At 38.1% G+C, this 24,863-nt stretch overlaps 1 protein-coding gene across 1 annotated transcript in view; it reads left to right on the top strand.

Moving 5' to 3' along the window:
• The window catches only part of grm7 (glutamate metabotropic receptor 7), a gene marked incomplete at both ends in the record, with an annotated part of 233,239 nt that overhangs the window by 173,184 nt on the left and 35,192 nt on the right, over positions 1-24,863 (top strand). The window contains one exon of the mRNA XM_081384270.1: positions 12,525-13,460. Coding sequence (XP_081240396.1) covers positions 12,525-13,460 — 936 coding nt within the window. The remainder of the gene's footprint in view (positions 1-12,524; positions 13,461-24,863) is intronic.

Here is a 24,863-nt window from a genome sequence, read left to right as displayed (position 1 = left end):
CAGGTTCATTAGCCTAAGAATTGAAGCAGGGTGGTATAGTAATAAGCCTATAGCATACGCATATCTGTTTATCAGTGTTTATGATGACTGGAAACAAGGTTAATCTAAGTCAGGTGTATTTCATTTTTAAAAATAGTGCGAGTGAGATGTGTAAAGAGACACATTCAGTTCAGTATTTTAGCCAATCCAGAGCTGTCATGTCGCCTTCGTGTTATTGTGTATTGTCACTTCAGAAACGGCATCTGCACCACCTTTGCAAAAGTTTGAGTTACCTTCTTTCTTCATCTCTGATGCCTAAGTCCCCATTTAGTCAATGATTTTGTCCCTTAAAACTCACCAAAATTACATATTTAAATGTTTTTTCCTTGAAAAAAAAAATCCTCATGCCTTAAAATAGCTTGAATGTAACTCTACACTTCTCCCTTGTTTAGAATATGCAAACGAGCCCCGCCTCCACTCACTCACTCAGCTCAGAGATCCACTGGTTGACGATCACACGTTGATCTGATTGGTTACAAGGTAGTTTGTGTCGTCAGAAACACCAGCGATTTCAAACCGTGTTTTTGAGACTGTCTTTGGTTCACTGCAGTTTTAAGGAGAAAATACTCAGCAATGGTGTCGACTTATGAACTTGCACATTGTTTGTCTTAAAGCGAGACACGGCAGGCAAAAACATAGTTTCTTTTTCACTTGTCAATTTTGAGATTTGGGGATATTTGTCTTTAATAACATGTCTTCTTTCAGACTTGTGGTAAAAAAAAGTCTGAAATACACATTTAGGTCTTTATTTTACTACACTTTGTCTGTTTGCATCTGTAGATTTCTCATAAATTCAACAAAAGTTGGCGTCGTAAATCATCCCGCTGCTCCGCCACCCTGTCATCACATACATAGTTAGAAAGCTCTCTCTCTATCTCCTGTACAATGCTGTCAGATCCAAATATGGTCATTTCCTTTTTATCAGCAACCGATCATTAAAGTAAAAGGGGGGATTTAACTCTAAATGCGCAATCTCATTGGCTGATATAAATCTTTAAAGCCCGTTTTCTCAAAATGACTTTCCTCTCATACTCCATGTCCGAAATCTCCACTTCAGTAGCACCATATACACCAAACTCTCCAGTCTTGTATCTAGTTATATTATGAAGACATTTACAGAGGGATTTGTAAATATATTATTCCTAGCCTGATTTATATAACATTATATTCCAAAAAATGTACTGATTTACAGAATAACACAAGTAGATATCCATAAATCCCTCTGTAATTGTTTTCCCATCTAATATGTGAACACAATGAAAAAATAATTTTGAACCTGGCTTTATCCAATACTCAGATTTCGTTTTTGTAAATATATGCAAACTAGTGCATATTTAATTAGATAATTTGCATATTTAAACATTAAATTACAGAAAACTTGTAATACATTTTTTTTTTTTTAATAATCAACTGGGAAAGTTTCATGGTGTTCATCAATTTTACCCTATTCACCTGTAGTGTCTCGCCTTAAAGCATATTAAAAACACCACATAGACATATAAACAACATTTAAAACTTTTTTTTTATACCACATTTGCACTTTAAAGCTTATGTATATAATTTCTTGATATTAAAATATTCAAAGACTCACATTTGTCAGTTGATCCCCCCAAAGTGTTAACACTGCCACAAAACCTTGTTTGTTTGAGAGGCCCAACCAGGGGCCTGTACCATGAAGCCGGTTTAGGTGGCTAGCCAGCTATGTTTCAGTTTAGTTTCCGCCAACCCTGGGTTTTAGGTACTATGAAAGTAGCTTGGCTTTAATCGGTGTTCGTTGCCATGATATCTTACGCTGCACGGCTAACCTGCTCCGGGGAAGGTTATGTTCTGGATTCGAGATCTCAGACTGAAGTTTGACCAATCAGCTGAGAGCAAAGAAACATATAGATGACGTAACTTATTCCAAGTGTCTGTTGCAATGGCTTCACCTTTTCTTCCAAATCCGGTGGACATCTCAGCGCAAATTGTTTGACGAGCACTTCGTAGAGAAAGAGTTTTTAGCCAGACAAAATCCCCTTGACTTTCCTGATAGTTATTTGTATGAAAGATACCGATTTTCCGCGGAGGCAATGTCTTATCTTTGCAAACTTCTTGAGCCGCACATAAAGAATTTAACACGTCAAATTCATGCACTTACTGTACCGCAAATATTGCGTTGCGTTTTTTTGCAAGTGGTACATTCTTGCACGGTGGGTGACGCACAGAAGCTAGGGGAAAACACGGTTTGTCGAACCATTCGCAAGGTGGTCCTCGCTCTGCAGGAGTACATGAAAAGTTTCATTAATAGTGTTCCCCGTACATTTATTGACCATGTCCATAAAAGAGGGCTTTTATAAAATTGCCGGTAAGATATATTGATAGGGTGACATCACATGAACACATTTTTTTTTTTTTTTTCAAAAAGCAAATTTCACAAATGTACTATACAATACATGTTAAGAAATATTTTAAATCTTTATTATTATTCGGTTAATCTTATGAAAGGATTCCCTAGAGTCATTGCAACATGTATGCAGTCTATTGCTCCAATCTCCACTGCTCTAGGGGAACATGAGGCAGATTATGTTAATAGGAAGTCCGATCACAGCCTTAATGTTCAGGTAGAGATGATGTGAATATGTGAGATGATTATTTTCTGTGAGATGAATCTTTAAATTAATAGTAACATTAACAGATATGACAATGATCTACTAAACATTTCATCTGCAGACGACTTGTGGTCATGAACGTATATGATCAAGTTTGGATGCCAAATGGCCTGGCTCCAGTGCTTGTCTCACAAATTTTCCGTGAGTCTTTGTTGTGTCAGCACTTTGAGGAAAGCAAGTTAAATTTTGTACAATACAAAACACTGTTAATTTGAACTGAGATAGAAAAACCTTCACAATAACCCCCTATCATGACCCTCAGACAGGGCCACAGTGTGCAGTCTAGTTCGAGTCTCCTTTTGTACAGGGCCCTGACTGAGTCTGTTTCCACCTGAAACATAATTCCACCATAAACATGATCATTACAAGTTTTCTGGAGGCTCATCAAATCACAAAACGTTCCTTGACTTCCTACAAACACAGGACTGACTGTAATCTATGTCAAGGGTTTTAAATCCTTACACATTTCTTCTGAAACCCATTGAGGTAGAGGCCTCAGTTTCTGGGGCAGGTTGTGTAAAACAATAAAACAATAAAAGAGATGTGTAAGGGCCAGTCCTTTTTTATGCCACACATTCAAATGTTTTCCATAATAAAAAGCCCAGTGCATTCACATCAGCAACTGTCTGAGAACACACAGACAGAGTGTCTTCATTTCCTCCACCCTAATAAATAAAAGTAGGTCAATGTAAAGCATAACTGTTGTAAAGCAGGTTATGTTTGGTGTTCTGTCTGCTGCATACTGACCTCTGTGTGGGAGACTGTGTGTATGTGTGCTGGCTTCAACAGGGACACTGTATTTCCCTCTGCAGAACATACAGTCAGCCATATTTAAAACTTAAAAAAGTAGTAATGTATTGCACACCCAGTGTTACTCGCTTAGAGGAGCCAGCACCAGGGTCAGATTGTACAGCACCTGTAATCCCATCCATAATTGTCCGTCCCTTATTGCCTACTCAGAGCCAACCGGTTATCACACCCTAACCGCCACAGTGTATTCTGGTTTTCTGAATTTAACTCTTTATTTCTGTTTGCTGCAAACAAGTGTTTGTGATCAAATGTTCACAAAAGTAATAAAAGGTTGTGGTAAATAGGCCTACTCACCACTTTGAATTATATTTTTATATTTCGTCTTTATCTGCTGCCAAGAATATTTAGAGTTGGGGTTGCATCTAACAATCTATGAATATTAATCTTTCTTAGTACATGCACATTTTTATATAATATAAAAATAGGCTATAGGCTATATTACACGTATAGGCTACACATACATACATAGTTTTATAAATATTGAACGTATTTATTTAACTTACACATTAACAATCAGCAATCTTTCTCCAACAGTCTTCTCTTGCTTTGGCAGCAGAGACCGTATTGTTTCGAGCTTGAAATACATATTTCAATTCATCGTAATTCTGAATGATTATCTCTTGCTCCTCCGCGGAAAAATATATCGCTCTCGCTCCACCCGCGATTGGTTATTCAGTGTCGACGTCACTCTTTTATGTGCACGCGCGCGTGGAGTAATCATAGCTTGAGGATCAAAGTCTGAGTTGACAGAGAAAGTTGATGAGCTGCATCATGGGACCAATAAAGCCTGATTGCATCGGTTTGGTTTTGTCAACTCAAAACTAATCCTGTAACCCCGAGTTTGTTCAGCTACCTTCATGGTACAGGCCCCAGGCCAGCATAGCAACAGCAGCTCAACCAATAAGGTGAGCTGTAGGCGTGGCTATCGGTTGGTCTGACCAATGAAAGATGGGGGGAGTGTTTATAAACAGAAAACCTGTTTATAAACAGTCACTTTTCTTTCAACTCCAGAACAGGGTTTCCGTTGTCCGGTAATTACCGGACATTGACCGGAAAAAAAATGAAATGTCCGACAAAAATAAATCTCTCCGGTCAAATTGTCTGATTAAAATTGCCTAATAATCCCGCCCCCCTAACACAATCTGAATTTGAGAATAAGCCTAAAATGTATAAAGCAAAAATACACCGACATTTGGCTATGTTATAAAGGAACAGGCTCTACCGTTTGAAAGTTATTAAACATTATTACATGGCTTGGTTGAATTCCAATGTGGAATGCGGTCTGTTATTTCTTGATATCAGACCGCTGAAGCACTAGCGGCGCCAGGATTTTGAGGTGCACCTCCAGAAAACTGGATGGGCCAGTTAAAATAAGCCAAAAAATAAATAAAAACGGGTTGCCCTTCGTCTCCGTTTCAGCGCTTTTCTGGGCACTGAGGACAGCGACTCAGTAGCCTACCTGAATTTAATGCGAAAAAAAAAACTTGAACAGGATTTTTTTTTTTTTTAATACAATTACAATTTCATTGAATATATTTTTAATAAAATTATAGGCCTATTATTTTTAGTTTATTAACAGCAACAACAGCTGTAAAGATGAAGTTGACGATCGCCATCTCCATGAACGCGCCTATAGAGAGAAATGCACATCATGGATTACATAATCGTTTAAAAGACGTTTCAAGCTTTCTTAAGATATATTTCATGTCTGTGAGGCCTACGCTGAGTTTCGTTCAATTACGATGAGATGCGCTCCAGTTCACGAGCAATGCAAGTGACCGCGCGGGCGCCTCCATGATTAGGCCAATCGCCTGCTATATTTGCTGCTTAGCTATATATTAAATACAGGCAATTGGTTGATAAAAAAAATTATTAAAATTAAGTTACAATTTATACAAAACGAAATTCACTTCAAAAAAGTCTTTCTACAAAACCAAACTTAATTAAGTGGTCAAAATTATGTCTGACCCGCATGTCTCTCGATATTGCGCATTCTGTTACTCGTGCTGTTCACTTTTCATAATCAACATAAATTAAAAAATAACATTATAATATTTTAACAAATATTAAACTAAATGAGCTTATTTAATGGCTACAACACGTATAGTAGACAGACTCTCTATTTGTACAAATTGCTGCACATTCATTTTATTCTGAATTTTGCACACATAAGTTGAAAGGCATTTGTTTGTGCATGGATAGCAAAACATATCTGCAACATTTATCAAGTTCACTGATAATTATGCACGCATTTATTAGGCTAATTATTATCTTAATGAATAATGAAACAAGGACGAAGCATATAAACTGCGTTGTTTGTTTAGAATGGAATGGATCGCAAATAGATCCGAATGAAGAAACGTAGAAAATGGGTCTCGGGTGTTCCTGCAGAGAGGGGGTTCTCGCTGCAGAATCGGATCAAGACGAAGCAGTAAAGTCGCCTTGCGGAGAACAAGGTTACGCGGCTTATGCGCACTGCAAGTTGTAGAGAGACACTGGGAAGTTCGCTTGAGTAAAAACAATAGGCTTCAGATATTTTATGTGGAGAAGGGGGATTGGTTTGTTAAACTATGAATTTGAAACCCTAACAATTGGCGTTGATTGACGCCAAACGGACGTTCATGTTTTTTTTCTTCCGTTTTTTTATTTTTTATTTTAAAGTTAGGCTAATAAACATGTTGCATTCGGCCTGATTATGTCATTTTTTAAGTTACATAGCCTGCCTCCAGTTTTCCTCAACTTGACTAATTAAGAGGCGATATTTGACCGGCATATCATTGAAATGTCCGGAAAACGAAATCTCTGCCGGTCACTTTGACCGGCACCATTTTTTCTAGCGGAAACTCTGCTCCCGAAACTGGAAACTTCAAACCTGCAGAAATGTGTCTGTGCTCACTTTAAACTAACTCAGAAAGTTACAGTAGTCGACAAATGCTTGAACTAAATTGGTTCGGGACAAAAAACACTTGTCAGTCTGTTCCTGCCTGGATTGCAGCCTGGCAAGTTTTTTTTTTTTTTTTTCATCATCTTGTGTACTTTCTAAGTAGTTTACATTTAAAATGTGTAGTGAGACAGCTAATCAGTCAAATCTGGGAACCTCATGGTGTGTATGCTCCGAAAAAGCGGAGGCAATCTGTCGCTGAGGGACAAGTAATTGACTTCTGTTGTACCAGTGTCAGTTCTGCTGTAGTTAGTTTGAGTTTCTCAATCTCTCAGCCGACATTTTCCCAATGACTCCTAATGGCCTTCCTTCATGAGTGCCTGCTAGCCACCAACCCCCCAGTGTTCGGCCGACTGGAAGCAATGATAGCAGATGATACAAGATCTGATTCGCCCAGAGGTAGAGATTGCTCTTTAAATAGAACTGTAGCTCTGCAAATCAAGTATGGGGACTTTGGCTTGTTCACTTGTAACTTTGTTTTTGACCTTTTCTTGAACAAGAAAGGAGGCCCAGATTAAAGAACTCAAGCTAGCGGAAAAATAAATTACCGGTTGTCAGAGGAAGCTGGAAGCTCAGGTTTGAAAAGTGCTTCGAACTAGGGTTGAGGGTTGTAATGTATTCCTAGTTCTGCTTTGATTCAGGTTGTTTGACTGGAAAACAGCTTTAATGATAATGCTACGCCTTTCAGTACAGAAAACAACAACTCCTACCTGTTAGCCTGCTAGTGTGGTGGCTCAAAGCTTTTCAGCTGTGAACTTTTTATTGTTGCACTTTTGAATTAGTTTTTAACTACTTTCAAATGTACATTTCAGTTTACTTTTAGTTAGTTTCACACTTCCCTGCAGTCTGGACAGTTTCCAGGTGTGACCTTTACTGTTTTCTAAGGTGGGGCAAGACTTGGGGCATCATATAGGCTGCATCTGAAATCGGATCCTTCCCTACTACATAGTAGATGAAAAACAGTAATAGCTGAAAAATTCCTGGAAAATACCTACTATTTCCAGCAAGAAATAAGTGCTATTTAGAAATAAACTGTTTAGGCCATGGGAGAGGATTTGTGAAATGCAACCGACGCCGAAAGTCACATGACAACTACAACAACATCATGATGAATGTCGTACATTCGGATTACGATTGATTTTTCACAGGTGTTTTACGGATATTTTGCATTGTGTCATGATTTAGGGTTAAATTAAATGTCTATATACTTATTGGATAATGTCCTGGCAGAAAATTACTAGTATATTTTCTGTTTTTGTACTGTTTTTTTTTTCTTACTGTGTGTTAACAGGATATCGCCACCTTCTGGTTGGATGGCTTTTCGCAGTCAGTCGGTCAGATTATTCCAACAGATTTTTTTTCTTTTTCTTGAAACATTAAATCAATTGAAACTAATGTTTCGCAAGCTGATTCACTTTTACGAAGCGCGGAAGCGTGTTTTGACAATGCACACTCAGGACATTTGCTGGTGAAATACATGTAAATGCAATATGGATTGAAATTGTTGTAATTATTGAAATAATAAATTGTTTTTTTTATTATTATCTACAGGCAATCTACAATAACCTTAAATACACAGTGCAGAATCTCAACCAGTTTTTAACTTTTTCCCAGACAGTGACAGAATATTCCGGATTCCGTGTTTTCACTGTTATACTGTAGGGGGCGCTATTACACATATTCTGCATATCCTGATCAAAACACAGGCCAAGAAGAAGCAGAAACAACCGATAGCATATGTAAGCAGACTAATATGTAAAATAGCGCGATCATCATGAAACAGCATATAAATCAAATCTGCCTAATGTTCCTGAATGAAATGTCAACCCTGGATGAGCTCTAGACCTGTGAAGCTTTGGGGGTGTTGATGAACTCGATCTAATCCATCTGTGTTTTGATCATCGTTCTGAATCAGATCTGGATGTAGACTTTGACAAAAAATTAGATTTTCTCAGCTTTTTGCTCAATTTAGCTTTTTTTTATAAAACTTACCCACATTCAAGTGTTTATAAAACAAGTAATAAAAACTCAGTGAGTGTTTTAGCGCAATTTTCTGACGTCATGGGATCACAACACTAACGCCGCCTTCACACTGGCAGTTGAAATCAGCTCCGATACGGCAGCGAAACGAACGGAAGTCATTCATTTCCTATGGAGATTTGCAGACCGCATGCGAATGGGTCCGAACCAGGTGCGAACGAGTGCGGTGCGAAAAAAATCGTGTCCGTTGGCCATCCGGATGCGTTCAAAAAATTGAACTCTTGCGAAAGGCTACGGACGGTTTCTATCCGAAAATCTCAACGGAAGTTAGCGTTGCTATGGTACTACTATAGCGTTGCTATCTTAACTTTTAATAAAATAAATAATGATTTTATAACGATTAGTTGTCATGTCATTTTTTTTTATTTTCATGATGTTTTAACGTTATTAGGGCAGTTAATACAATTAAATAATTCAATATTTAAATATACTCGCTTCCGAGGCTTCCGACCACTGATCTATATAATGACACACACACATATATATATATATATGTCATTCTATATAGATCAGTGCTTCCGACGCTTTTCACCGTTGTGTACGACGTCCGCTGGGGGCGTATTGCGTATTACGGAGCTGATTTCAACTGTCAGTGTGAAGGCGGCGTAAGAGATAGTAAATCTTTTCCTGGATTTTTTTTGTGCGTTCCCGAGATTAGACCTTCCTTAACATAATGCCGAAAACCCGAAGTCTCTAGGTGGTCTGGTTGAGGAGTAGATAGAAGTACAAGTTTGGTGCGCATAGACAGAACAGAAATCATGAGTTAACAATCGCAATTTTGTCCGGTGGAAAATTGCGCTAAAAAGAATGCATGAAGCTAGAATAAAATGTTTTTTTTTTGTTTTTTTTTATAATTTTTTTTTTTAAAGCAGGGGGTCTGTTCTTTCTTTTGATATATTGCATGTTTGAATATTCATAAAATAAAATATTCTGAGGGTGATTTTGTGAAAATGATCAAAAATGCTAGCGGTAGCTGGCAATTTTTTATTTTATTTTTTACGCTGGCGGGGAAAGAGATAAATGCTTGATTTTGTTACAACAATTGACTTGAGATCAGTTGAAGCCACACTTTTGACGCATAACACTTATCGAAACTTTTCTAAACAGTATTTCTGAAATCATGTGAGTCAGCCTGTTGATATGCGCTTCAAAGCATTGTTTCCAAACCGCTTTCTTTGATTAACTATCTTCATCACTAGCTTCAGTTGGTATTTTAAAACATGTTTTCAACTTTGTTTCTAGTTTACTTGGCATTAATTCTGATTTGGTTCAAGACGAGTTTTAAATCATTAGTTTTAGTTTACGAAAACCCTGGCTCAGAGGAATGTGTGGTATGGTAACACTAACGTAGGGGAGTAATTCTCAGGTTGCTTTCCCGGTAGTGACATCATCTGAGCGAACGCTTCAATAATTTAGAGCAGCACTGCTGTCTCTGTTCTATCAGAAAGATATTTGGTGTTCTGGGTAAATAATTGATTCTGCTCCGACTGTTGCTCCTGGCAGGCTGATCTTATGAGGGTGTGGATGTATGCGTTTTTCATCTTTGCATGTACGTGTCATGTATTAGCCATCTGATATCATGCTAGCTTTTTTAATGGAGCTTATGGGAATAGCACGAGGCTCATCGAAATGCGGATATTATCTTCTTAAATTGAAATTAATTTTGGTAACAAACATGATGTAGAATTGTGAAATGAAGTTTTTAGTTGGTAGTTTTTATTAAGATTCTGAAGTAAGCCTTCTAAGGCAGCATCTGTTCAGTCATTGAACCTTATAAGTGAATGTTATGAGGAAATCTATCTATCTATCTATCTATCTATCTATCTATCTATCTATCTATCTATCTATCTATCTATCTATCTATCTATCTATCTATCTATCTATCTATCTATCTATCTATCTATCTATCTATCTATCTATCTATCTATCACAGGCATTTTGTGTATCCCCTGAATCTCTTTATATTTCTTTAGTAAATTCCTCTTCCTCTCATTTTAATTCAAATACTTGTCATGAATTAAAAAGGAGCCATTACTTAAATTCTGAATCTATCCAACCCCGATGCCTGATAAAGGATCGCCGCATTGTTGCAAGAGAGTCGGATAAAAAAAAAAAAAAAAACACAAACGACAAGAAAGGAGATAAGATGGTGCAAGGAATTTAAAATAAGATTCAGAGAGCATGAACGAGAAGAAAAGTCCTCTCATTCTTCCTCGTGCCTCTCCACCCCGACCCCTAGATGGGATTCAGTGGCTAAATTAACTGTGCTGTCTTTCTGCTTTTGTTTGGGCGACAGAACGCTCTCCGTGTCCAATCAGCCTGGCTCTGGAGTGCGTCATCTGGATTGATGTGGCTTTTCATTACGCCGTCTCCTGGTGTCAGTCCGACATTCACACCCACGGAAACAGCGAAATGCTCTGTGCTCCTGAAAGCAGACACAACCCAATAATAGCCAGGTGTAATAGGATGTTACTCTGCAGCTAATTTCCCCTGGCTGTCCTGTGGTAAAGCCATCAATACCAGAGTTTGGGTGTTAGAGTTGTTTTCAGTCAAACTATTCATTGATAGTTTAATAAAGCATAAACAAATTGATGAAAGAATGCTCTTAAAAGGACTGGATCCCCCTTGAAAGAAAACCTGGCCTTTTGGGTGAACTGTTCCTTTAAATGAACAATTCCTTGTTTGTCTAATCCTGTGTATTTTATTCTATATTTTCATGCAGGCCTCTTGTTGAAAGTGAATTTTCTCCACTGAATCCAAACCTGTAATCACTGCGAAGTTCACTCAGTGTTTTTAATGCTCTTTTATTATGTTATGTGATTTATTCACGCATTCCAAAAAGCGGCATTTCCCACATTTCTCTCGCCACCCTCTTATTGCCTGTTTTCATTAAGATGCACCCATCTCCATGGTGATTGTTGCCATGAAGGGCTAAAAGAAATCATTGGTAATCACACTGCAATCAGCAATGTTTGAATGAAAGGCATGAAATTCAAAGTGCATATTAAAGGAGGTATAAGAGAGTGGATGGAAAGCAATGAGCAGGCTCAAAATTGTGCAGTTTTCTCTTCTTCCCTGTGATCACACTTAAAAGCATTCACACCCTTTAATGGGTGTGTATAATTAACTTGTTAAGAAAACAAAAAAGGGCATGTTGGTTCTGTTGCTCTTAAAGTATTTCTTCTGAAATTGTAATATAAATTCTTAAAAAAACAACAACAGAGCTTTGCATGACTTTGAAATGCACTACCAGTCAAATTATCTGATATTTTCAGAGACTTTTTGATCTTTTTGACACACAGTCCTGACACGAGAATCTATTATGATTTGTTTATTTATTTATTTATTTATTTATTTATTTATTTATTTATTGTTTATTGTTTGTTTGTTTGTTTGTTTGTTTGTTTGTTTGTTTGTTTGTTTGTTTGTTTGCTTGTTTGCTTGTTTGTTTAGTTTATATTTAGTTTAAAGTTTTGCATTTTTTTGGTATTTAATTTAGTTGTTTTGTATTGTTTTGTGTTTTGGTTTGTTTTGGTTTTTGTTAAGTTGTGTTTTGTATTTATTGTGTTTTGTTTAGTTTAGTTTTGTTATGTTTTTTTTAGTTTAACTTTTGTTTAGTTTTTAATATTGTTTTGTGTTTGTTTGTTTTGTTTTCTGTTTTGTTTTGTTTATTTTTGTTCTGTTGTTTTTTGTTTTATTTTTTTGTTTTGTTTTGCATTTTATTTTGTTGCGATATTTATGCATTTTTTTTTTTTTTATATTATTTATTTTCAAGAATTTAATTTTGATTAGGATTTTTTTCTTCTTTATTATGATATAAGGGCTGATGTATCACCCTGATATGTTCGCTCCATACCAAAAAAAAAAAATAATCAATTTAAAATTCAGAAACTCAAGACTTGAGATTTTAAATAATTAAAGTGGTGTATTCAAGTCATTGCATATGATTTATCCATTTCATTTATTAAAATAAAAAAAGAAGAAAATCTAGACCAAAAAAATGATGTCATTGACCAACATGCTTATTTGTCTCCATCTCTTTTTAGATCGATGACATGCAGTGGCCCAACGGTGAGATGGAAATACCCAGCTCGGTCTGCAGTCTGCCCTGTAAGACGGGTCAACGCAAGAAGATGGTGAAAGGCATGCCGTGCTGCTGGCACTGCGAGCCCTGCGACGGCTACCAGTACCAGTACGACGAGACGTCCTGCAAGCTGTGCTCGTACAACATGCGTCCCAACCCCAATCGGACGGCCTGCCAGCCCATCCCGATCGTCAAGCTGGAGTGGCATTCTCCCTGGTCCATCATTCCCGTCTTCCTGGCAATGCTCGGTATCATCGCCACCATTTTCGTCATGGCGACGTTCATCCGCTACAACGACACCCCGATCGTAAGAGCGTCCGGGAGGGAGCTTAGCTACGTTCTGCTGACCGGGATATTCCTGTGTTACATCATCACCTTTGTAATGATCGCCACACCAGATGTGGCCGTTTGCTCCTTTAGACGAATCTTCCTTGGGTTGGGAATGTGTATCAGCTACGCCGCTCTGCTCACTAAGACCAATCGAATTTACCGGATCTTCGAGGAAGGGAAGAGGTCGGTCACTCCGCCTAAACTGATCAGCCCGACGTCCCAGTTAGCAATCACGTCTAGCCTCATCTCCTTCCAGCTCTTAGGGGTCCTCATATGGTTCGGAGTGGATCCTCCGAACACCATAATCGATTACGACGAGCAGAAGACCATAAACCCCGACAAGGCCCGAGGGGTTCTCAAGTGTGACATTACAGACCTACAAATCATTTGCTCTCTAGGATACAGCATCTTGCTGATGGTAACATGTACGGTATATGCCATCAAGACGCGAGGCGTTCCGGAAAACTTCAACGAAGCCAAACCCATCGGCTTTACCATGTACACCACTTGCATCGTGTGGCTCGCCTTCATTCCCATTTTCTTTGGGACGGCACAATCTGCAGAAAAGGTAAGGCTTGATTTTGTACCTGTTTACAATGCGCATCAGTTTTTCGGTTTCAACTAGTATTTCCGTGTCACTTGTGTTTGTCGATATTTCACAGAGAGAATTGAAATTCTTTCGTTATTTATTCACCCTCATGTCATTCCAAACCCAAATGCATGTACTTTGACTGTGGAAGAGAGAAAGAAGAAAGTTTGAAGAATCTTCACACAGTTTTTCCAGACAAGCTCTGGAACGATGATCAAATCATAGAGTAGATTGCGTCCATCAACACCCCTAAAGCTTCACGGTCGTTAACTCTTCATGGGTTCGACCTTTCATTCGGCAATGTTAGGCAGTTTTGAGTTTCAATCTCTCAAACTTCCCTAAGCCTTTCCTCTGGGGAGAATCCCTGCCACCATTTTGTAGTGCGTTCTACTTCGTCAAGTGGAAGAGGAAAGTTTATTTTGACCGAGAGAGCGAGTCTACTCATATGTACACTTCAGTTCATAGACCAAAATGCAACATGATTATGACGTCAACAGCAACTTGCAGTGCTTGCACTTGATTTACCCACAAGTTATCAAGGGCTTAGTGCGTTCCATTTAAACGCATTACAAGGGTTCGCCAGTAGTGGGCACTCGTGCAACGTAAGCAATCCGAGTGAACGAGACAGTAGGGTGGACTTAAACGCATTATAAGATGCGTAACTGCGCCCCCTACCGTATAACATTGAAAATAAAGATTGCTGAGAAAACTTTTTCTTTTTCTTTTAGTTGTAGTAGTTTTAGTTCTTCAACTTAAACTTTCAGTTAGTAACCAATACAACATTTCCAATGTTCATGAATGTTTTTAAGTTGAACTTTTTCATCTAGACTGAAAAATGGGTGTTGGAAACAATTTTCACTTAGAAATTGCTTTCACACATATTTACAAAGAAATGGCAAGTAACAAATCGAAATTAAACATTAAATGTTTGAAGTAGAAAGACTGAAATAGTAATTGCTTGTTAAATGTACTCGATCTGTTTTATTTAAAAAAATTCAGTGTAATACTTTTATTTCCTGTAAGCTTTATTTTAATTAATAAAAAAAGTTTAATTAATAATTATAGTTTTAGTTAACATTGACAACAATGGTTTGTAGTAAATACTTTGTAGTTAGTATTGGGAGTAAATATTTGTATTTGACTATATAGAACAGTTTTGTCTGGTTCTCGAATCTGATTGGCTGAGAGCATTTTCCAGCCGTGCGATATTCTCCCAGTATCAGTACTCTAACCGTTTCACCGTTTGTATCACTCCACTTGCGGCGACTAACATGGTGGTCAAGCAAATCCACCATTTAAAAAAAATTAAATACTGTTGTTGTTATGTCACGAAATGTAGTTTTAAGAGTTTTTTTCGGCGAGAATGTAGTTAATTTAATATAATATATAATCACAGCCGTACTGCTACTCGTGTGATATTGCTCATTTATATACTTCTTTGAAAAAGTGGTAAAATACTGCAGGTCTGAAATGAATCCTTTTTAACCTTTTCAATTAAATGAAGGATCTGAAACAAGTGATTCAGTGAATCAACTGTTCATATAAGACATGGACAGCGATGTTGTATAGGATTTGTGGCTAGGCACCAAATAAAATTCCCAAAGCGAGTTCTATCAGCCAATAGAATCGCTTTCCGTGGGGGATTGAATCTTGCACAATAACGTGAAGGTTAAATGAACTGAAGCAGAATTAATGTAGATCTTTTACTGGTAGGCTTCTTTTTTTTTTCTTTTTTTTTTTTTGTAAAAATCTTATTTGCATCTTTTTAGTCCAGGCAATTGAAAGCGTATTGGTGCGTAAGTGTCACCCCTTCTTTCATTTAGTTTTGGCCATTTTCCCGGTGCGTGAATGTTTTACTCTCTATAATTCCCTTCAAGACAGCTAAGAGTCGCATGGTTTTCCACTCAATTTCAAATCCATTTGCGGGCTGATGTTGCCGTAATGGCTCTATTTTGCGATACCTGCTTGCAAGCTGCAGGCAATCTAGACTCCGGCTTTTGTACCTCTAAGATCATCCATTTTTCATCCCTTCCCGAAGAAATGAAAAATTATATTTCATCAGGGGTAGAGCGCTGCCATCTCGGGGAACAGAAGGGCAAATAGGTATTAATAGCACAGTTAAGGATCAGAATCAATGTCCCACAACAATCTTTTAAAAGACATTTATTTAGCATAAGGACATTTGCTCATTATCTGCATATGAGACGGACGGCTCGGCATTTTTCTCCTCAGTGCCGGGACTGAAAAGCAATTACCGAAATAATAGAGCCAGCTGATTTGAGCCTGTACCGACGTCAGATACGATGACGGGCTCTGACACCAAAACATTTCTATTTCTTAGAACCTTTTAATTACGTTTCCAAGAAGACAGAGGATGCTGCTTTATGCCTTGATAAACATGCTATAGAGCGCAACAGTCTGGTTCTGGAAATACCATTCATTTTTTTTTTTTTTTTCATAGAGGAAATTAGTTTTAACAGTATCATACAAACCTTTAAGCACAGACAATTGTGCTTAAAGGTTTTATCGTGCTTAAAGTTATCATGAGCAATTCCCAGTGAAAAACTACATTTCCCATAATCCCTAAAACAAATTCACCAATCATCAGTTATTTTAGTATTATTAATACTATTGTAATAATTTTATTTAAATTAGCTTTTAGTTACAGTATGTGCTTTTGTCATTTATTAATAATAATAATAATAATAATAACAAAATATTTCTATTTTGATTTCAGTTTTAGTTATGGTAATTCTAGTACTTTAAATTAAACTTATTTTATTTCAGATACAGTAGTTACCAAGGCAACATTTCCAATTTTAATTTCACTGCGAATATCATAACATAATCGAGTTGGTCTCTCTACAGTACACTCTCATTCTGCTAGGATATTTGTATATATTTGTATATTATTCAAATAAAAATGTATAGATATTAATTATTATTTGAACATTTAATATTAAAAGTTAACAATTAAATATATTATAGTATTAATTTTATATTATTATATTAAATATATTAATATGTTAAAACTAATTTATTAATTTATTCTAATTATATTTTCTATATATTTAAATTGTGAGAGAGTAAGTGAGTGGGTGAGTGAGTGGGTGGGTAAGTGGGCGAGTGAGAGATTGAATGAGCGGGTGAGTGAGTGAGTGAGTGCGTGAGTGCGTGAGTGAGTGAGTAAGTAGAGTAAGTGAGTAGAATGAGTGAGTGAGTGAGTGAGTGAGTGAGTAGAATGAGTGAGTGGAATGAGTAGAGTGAGTGAGTAGAAAGAATGAGTGAGTGAGTGAGTAGAATGAGTGAGTGCGTGAGTGAGTAGAATGAGTGAGTGGAATGAGTAGAGACAGTGAGTGGTTGAGTGGTTGAGTGGTTGAGTGGTTGAGTGAGTGAGTGAGTGAGTGAGTGAGTGAGTGAGTGAGTGAGTGAGGTGAGTGAGTAGAGTGGGTGAGTGAGTGAGTGAGTGAGTGAGTGAGTGAGTGAGTAGATTGGTTGAGTGAGTGAGTGAGTGAGTAGAATGAGTGAGTGAGTGAGTGAGTGAGTGAGTAAGTAGATTGGTTGAGTGAGTGAGTGAGTGAGTGAGTGAGTGAGTGAGTGAGTGAGTGAGTGAGTGAGTAGAATGAGTGAGTGAGTGAGTGAGTGAGTAAGTAAGTAAGTAGATTGGTTGAGTGAGTGAGTGAGTGAGTGAGTGAGTGAGTGAGTGAGTAAAATGAGTGAGTGAGTAGATTGGTTGAGTGAGTGAGTGAGTGAGTGAGTAGAATGAGTGAGTGAGTGAGTAGAATGAGTGAGTGAGTAGAATGATTGAGTGAGTGAGTGAGTGAGTGAGTGAGTGAGTGAGTGAGTGAGTGAGTGAGTGAGTGAGTGAGTGAGTAGAATGAGTGTGTGAGTGAGTGAGTGAGTGAGTGAATAAAATGAGTGAGTGAGTTTAAAGAAAATGAATGAGAAAAACCCTGCTGAAACCAAGGCCATGCAGTCACTGGTGCTCTCTGCAGCCGAATCAAATACTCCTTGTCGCCGTATCACTGAACCAATTCACCCCATTTTTCTTGATCACTTAATTCACCAGCCTCATTATGCTTAACCCCACAAAAGAATGTGGCTCTTCAAATGCAAATGAGTCTGGAATCCGTGAGAGAAGAGAAATAGCCGTGGATTCCCATGACTATTACCTGAACCCGGTCAGGGGACACAGGAGATGATGTACAATCCTGAGAGGCGAACGGCGGGCTCATTAGAGGGGAAGCAGGCTCATCTGCAGGCCTGACGTCAGCGGGCCGTCCCAGCTGAGAGGAGCTGTGACACGCTGGCCTTTGCTGCTTGTCATTACTTACCTGGCAAGAGTCGTGCGGAATACAAATGAAGCTCTTCCGCTGTGGCAGAGACGCGGATGCTGTGAAGTGCGTGTGTGTGTGTGCGTGTGTATAAGTGTGTGTGAATTCGGGAAGAGCTGAGTTTCAGGCACAAAGCGAAGGGGTTTTTTGTGTAAGCAAGTCTTCCCAGATCTCACCTAAATGAAAATAATGTCTTGACTCGGCTGCATGCGTGTGCAGACACTGTGTTCGCTGTAGTAGCGAAAGTAAGACACTTAGGATTGTTTTTCAAGCCTTCATTCTAAGAATAAGTACGGATACAGTACGGATCTGTGTGTGGATCAGAATACATAACGACGGAGTATTTCTGTGTTATATATATATACAGTATATATATATATATATATATATATATATATATATATATATATATATATATATATATATATATATAAATTTATGCACCTCTTGATGAAAATAACATCACAACATTTATTTCCATCAAGAGGTGCATTAGTTTTTGGTCAAGATCTTGTATTGTCAATGCAAGAGTCCAGCACTCTGTAAAGTCTCCTCCAGCACATCCCAAAGACTTTCAATGAATTTAAGCTCTGGACTCAGAGGAGACAATTTATGTGAGAAAATTCTTCTTCATTCTTTTACAATCTGAGCCTGATGAATCTTGACATTGTCATCATGGAATATGGCCATGATGTGTCTTCAAACTGGATTGTTAAAGAAATGAAAAGCTACACACTCCGTCAATAGGGTTAGAAGAACTGTTGCCAAACATTTAACATGAAACTAATAATCACTGCAAGCTTTTGTTTGTGTGTGTGTGTGTGTGTGTGTGTGTGTGTGTGTGTGTGTGTGTGTGTGTGTGTGTGTGTGTGTGTGTGTGTGTGTGTGTGTGTGTGTGTGTGCGTTTGATTTATATTACATTGTGGGAACCAAATGTCCCCACAAGGATAGTAAAACCTGAGATCACCTCCATTGTCAGTCCCCACGAGGGAAATGGGTTAATAAACATACTAAATTATATTTTTTTGAAAATGTAAAAATGCAGAAAGTTTTCTGTGATGGGTAGGTTTAGGGATTGGGTTAGTGTAAGGATATATAATATACAGTTTGCACAGTATAAAAACCATTAAGTCTATGGAGAGTCCCCACAAAGATAGTGAACCAGACGTGTGTGTGTGTGTGTGTGTGTGTGTGTGTGTGTGTGTGTGTGTGTGTGTTTACCGTCAGTAGTATCACATCTCTCTAACGTGCCATCAGTGTGGGGTTTTCTGATTTCTCTATGAGTGATAGGTTTGCATTCTGCGCACATCGCAAAAAAAAAAAAAAAAAAAGAAAAAAAAAGAAGAGAAAAAGGTCTTAGCTCAAGGCCTATCTGTTACATATGACGAATTCACACCACAGTAATCTTTAAAAGATATCTAGCGTGGACAAAATGATCTTATTGAGCAGAGTGGAACCGCAGCTGAATCTGCTGCAGTGTTATGGTTCATTATGATGGAGTACGGCAAGATTTCTTGGGTGCAGACTTCATTTTGGACTGTTGTAGTTTAGTCTGTATAGCATCGTGATACGAAAATCACAGTGAATCCCATGAAGAAATATGAGAAAAAAAATTTTGGTCGAAATTTCAGTTAATTTATAAAATGAGGTCTATTTAGGGACTATTTGAAGTCACTGATAAGAGCATTATTTTTAATGAGAATCGAGAACATTTTTCTCATTACTGTAATACAGTTGTAACATTAATCCACTGATGGCGAGTCGAGGATAAAAACCTAAGTGCAGTTTTATTGAAAAATGATTAAAACATGACATAAACTGGAGACTTCAACTTGACTTGAACAGAACATGACAAAACTCACCAACAGCGGGTTACAAAGACAACAGCAAAGCTAGACAAGAGACTATGGCAGTGCACCATGACGGCTATATATACTCAAGATCTAATGACGTTACAAGACATGTTTGAAAGCCATCAAACAATGAAAAACACATGAAGCAAAGGAAGCACATGCCAAGATTACATGAGGGGCAAGGGAATCACATGGCATGACAAGAAACATGACTATGAGAACTTCAAAATAAAAGACATAAACATAAACAGAACTTAACAGACCTGACAACAATGAACAACATCCTATATTTATATCAATTTAACTATAGATGGTCAGATGGCCCAGTTTGTTGTGATTGGTCTACTCTGCTCTGATTGGTCTGATGACCCAGTCTGTTGTGATTGGTCTACTCTGCTCTGATTGGTCAGGTGGTCCAGTCTGTTGTTATTGGTCTACTCTGCTCTGATTGGTCAGATGACCCAGTCTGTTGTGATTGGACTACTCTGCTCTAATTGGTCCAGAGCCATAGAGAGAAAGAGTTGCGACACTCTTTGATGTCGCCTCTATGGCTGTCACGTGGTTCATGTAAGCCCCAATAGTTCTAAAACATACGCTGGCTGTCATGCTCTTCTATGGGACAGACAGCAGCGATTGCATTATTGAACGGTAAATATAAAATAAAACACACCCCAAGTACTTTTTCAGCTGTTATTGCATTTTGTTAATGTCAGTTTTGCATTTGGAGACAAGTTTTAGGCTATATTTTTGGAGGGAAAAGCTTAGTGTTCATGTTCGCATGGGTAGCAGCACTGGCTTTAGCGCTCTAACTTTACTTTTCCATATCATTCATCTGATGATGGACGTCTCATGATATTTATTTTAGCACAACTGGGCTGTATTAGGCTATTGATTCACGTGATTTTGCTTATAAATTTTGATTCAGCCATTAGCCTACCTTCGTGATCACGCAAAGAGGTCTGCCGTGGCGGTCCGTTCAGAGTTCGCTTAAGCTAGCAGCTAGCTCACTTCTTCTAATGAAAGTGGCCACCCCAGGACCACAACGTGAAACATTATCATGTTAAGACTAAGAATATTATTTTAATATTAAGCCATACACATTATCAAAACTATAACAGATTAAAAACGAATTTAAGCATTGTTGATACAAATGAAGGTTTTCAAATAAACTATTTTTATTAAACAATGACAGACAACAAAAATGTGTGCTTGTGTGAACAAGAAAAGCAAAAATCAGGGGCAGGTGATCCATGAAACAGACAGGACTGGTGATGGCCATAACAATCCTAGAGGTCCACCAGCATTGTTCTCACAAGCCGCCTCACTCAAGGCAATAAAACATAATGAAAAGTTAGTATATCCCAAAAAATTAAATTAAATAAAAGTTGCTATAAAGGTGGCAGCGATTCATTACCGAACTCTTAACTGACGAAGTCGCGCTAGCTAACTAGCTATGTTAGCAGGCAGTGCTTGAAAATTGGTTGAACCAACTAACATAAAATATAAATAATTACGCTGTGCATGTACAAATGAAGACCAGTATAAGCATCGCAAAGGGCCTCTGATACAAAATAGACAGTTGACAATTCAAAAGAGGTCGATATTTCAACAACTTAACTCTGGAACAACTCGACGTGCAGCAATGTAAGTGAATGGGGTCCAACGCCAAAATGACAGTGTTTAGAACTATTCCGCTCTTCAAATCCCGGAAGTGGGCGGTTAAAAGCGCCGCCATTATTTACAACGGAGGTCTATGGGAGTGTCGCAACTCTTTCTCTTTATGGCTCTGAATTGGTCAGATGACTCAGTCTGTTGTGATTGGTCTACTCTGCTCTGATTGGTCAGATGGTCCAGTCTGTTGTGATTGGTCTACTCTGCTCTGATTGGTCAGATGACCCAGTCTGTTGTGATTGGACTACTCTGCTCTAATTGGTCAGATGGTCCAGTCTGTTGTGATTGGACTACTCTGCTCTGATTGGTCAGATGGTCCAGTCTGTTGTGATTGGTCTACTCTGCTCTAAATGGTCAGATGACCCAGTCTGTTGTGATTGGACTACTCTGCTCTAATTGGTCAGATGGTCCAGTCTGTTGTGATTGGTCTACTCTGCTCTGATTGGTCAGATGACCCAGTCTGTTGTGATTGGTCTACTCTGCTCTGATTGGTCAGATGACCCAGTCTGTTGTGATTGGTCTACTCTGCTCTAATTGGTCAGATGACCCAGTCTGTTGTGATTGGACTACTCTGCTCTAATTGGTCAGATGGTCCAGTCTGTTGTGATTGGTCTACTCTGCTCTGATTGGTCAGATGGCCCAGTCTGTTGTGATTGGTCTACTCTGCTCTGATTGGTCAGATGACCCAGTCTGTTGTGATTGGACTACTCTGCTCTAATTGGTCAGATGGCCCAGTCTGTTTCGATTGGTCTACTCTGCTCAGATTGTAAAAATATGAATATATAAATATGTTTTTAATTGTTTCTGGCTGTTGACAGTATTTTCTATAAAAAGATAATAAAAAGTGATAAGAAGAGATTCAAAACCTTTGACTCAAAATAAATTTGCTTTTATCCATTGTTCAGATTTCTGGTTCTGGAAATGGCTGCATATTAGTGCATATTTAATTAGACAATGCTACATACATCATAACATTTCAGAAAACGTTTAATATAAAACAATTCTCTTAACGCACTGGGATTTAATCAACAGGGTCAATTATGGTGGTATCTGTTAGGTAACATTTTTACCATATTCACCTGTGACGTCTTGTCTTAATACAACATTTAATATTTAAAGGGATACTTCACCTCTGGGAAGATGAATGTGTATTTAAAATAGGTCATTTAAGTAGAAGAAATGTGGAGAAATTTTTGAATTTGGAGCTTTCTAGACTGAGAAAAGCCAGAAAATGTATTTTTGGCTTATGTGGATGAAAGACAACAACTCCCAGAATGCACTTGCTTCGCTGCCTTAGGAGGCCACGCCTACCGGTTAGAGAGCACAGTTGAAAACAACAAGGCTAGCCTAAGTAAGTGATGAGTTTGCCAGGGATTTAGAGACCCAAAATGTCCGGGATTCGGCTTTTGCGTTCTACAGTCGCCATTCATCATGTTTACTGTGGCGAGCAGGACGAGGCTGACGGCCGCGGGAGAACGGCGCGAGGCCGGTGGCTTCATTACTGAGACGCGCCGAGTCTCGCATATCTCACGGAGGAGCGGGAATTTTCTTAGCAATGTTAAAACGCACATCAACCAACCAATCACTTGTTTAGCGTTCATGTAAACACTACAGTCAGATTCACCGATCGGAATTAATTCAGTTAGATTGAAACGAGAGGTGTGCATGTAAACAATGAATGGCGACCGCAGAACGCAAAAGCCGAATCCCGGACATTTTTAACAGTCTCGCCCGCCGGACAAGTCCGGGAAAAGGAAGATGGTAACCCCTACTTACTCAGCTTTCTCCTATTATTCAGCTTTCTCCACAGAACAAGAGCATGCTAGCTTAGCTTCCAAAGAAAGACGGCTGATACTGTGTACATTCTGTGAGTGAGATCCCACCCTCTATGGGCGGGCTGAAAACATGCGGAACAACGCCATCTACTGGCTGTAGTCTTTAGCCTCTGGCCAGAAAATCCTCCGATGACGCAAAATGACGATTTTTGCGTCATCGGAGGATTTTTTCCAGACAAAAAATACATAAATCTCTCCTCTCAGGGGGATATGAGGGGGGAAAGCATGGTAATTCGAAAATACTACAGGTTTTCTACTAATACAAAGCTTAATGCTAAATCCTGAAGTAACCCTTTAATTTAATGTAATCACCTCGATATTACCACAATGCAAAAAAATAAAAAATAAAATATGATTCCGAATATTTTTTGTACTATGAATTGCATCGCTGGAAGTTAAAAACAACAACAACTGGCCAGTGTAAGTCACTCCACCTTCATCCCTGTATATCAGTAACAAAAAATCCTCTGAAGGAAACTCTTCCAAGTCGTCTTCAAACAAACCCTGACTTTTTTTTTCCCCATTGAAAATTCTCTCTTCAAGTCACACAGGCTTTGACTGTTTTGAAGCCGAGCAGCTTTTCGTGCAGTCTGTTGATTTTATGCTAACATCTGTAATGCTGTAGGCCTTTCCTGCTTGGATATAAGGTCTGAAAAGTGAGAGAAGCATGTGGCCTAACACGTCTCATATCTGCTCCTTTTAGCATTGTTAATTTCCTCAAAAAAATTATTGACAACAAAAGTTAATAATTCAAACACACTGCTGAGACAACAATCCATTAGTAATGTGTTCTGGAAGATGAAAAATGCATAAAGAATTGATTCTAAATCACATCTTGCAGTCAAGGCATGTTAAGAAGGCAGAATTGTATGTTTTTTTAAATGTGTAAAAAAACTGCTGGGGTCAAGTGAAGCACAAAAGACTTGATTCAATTTGTAAAGATATCTACTTATGCAATTTTCAGTTCCATATTGGAATACTGAGTGTGAAGTTTCGGTCATTTGTAGTGGACTTGAGTACCATATGGATGAATATTCAATGATGAAGAGAGCCATCTCATGAATATTCAATAAGGTTGAGTTTTTGCTCCATTGAAATATCTTTGGGCACTGTAATTTGCCATAGGCAGCATCCGTTAATGCTGATCGGGACTGACAGTGGGTGTTTCCTTGATGATTTGCTGCAATATGCAAAGTAAGGAGTCAAGGTCTGTAAGGGCAAATCGAAACCCAACCTCAAAATAAAAATGCACGTCTACCAAAACATCCACTTCCATGTTTCTTTCATTACGAATGCTTTCAATGAATGCAGTGCACAATGTAAATCAACAAATAATTGGCTTTACCTTCAGAAAATTTGATTTACAATCTCATAAGGTCAAACTGAGTGTTACATGAGAATTTATACATTATATTAATTTTATATTCTTCTCCCTTACCCCCCAAATTTGAGACATTTCATGTTGATTTTAAGCACAACACATTCTGTTTACTGTCAATTGGAATTAGAAACCCGTAATTGGACGACAGTGAGACTTTATCAAACTCAACTTAAATTTTCCAACCATGGCACTTAGAAAATAATCATACTCATTCTGGAAAACCGGATACCAAGGTGTCATAAAATAACTTGTACCATTGCAAAGATTGTGGTTTCCTTAGTTTTTAATCATATATATATATATATATA

The sequence above is a fragment of the Scardinius erythrophthalmus genome (assembly GCF_964197995.2).
Source record: "Scardinius erythrophthalmus genome assembly, chromosome: 14".
Classification (NCBI taxonomy): Eukaryota; Metazoa; Chordata; class Actinopteri; order Cypriniformes; family Leuciscidae; genus Scardinius; species Scardinius erythrophthalmus.
Note: the sequence above shows the minus strand (reverse complement) of the source record. Positions and strands in the feature narration are given on the sequence as shown.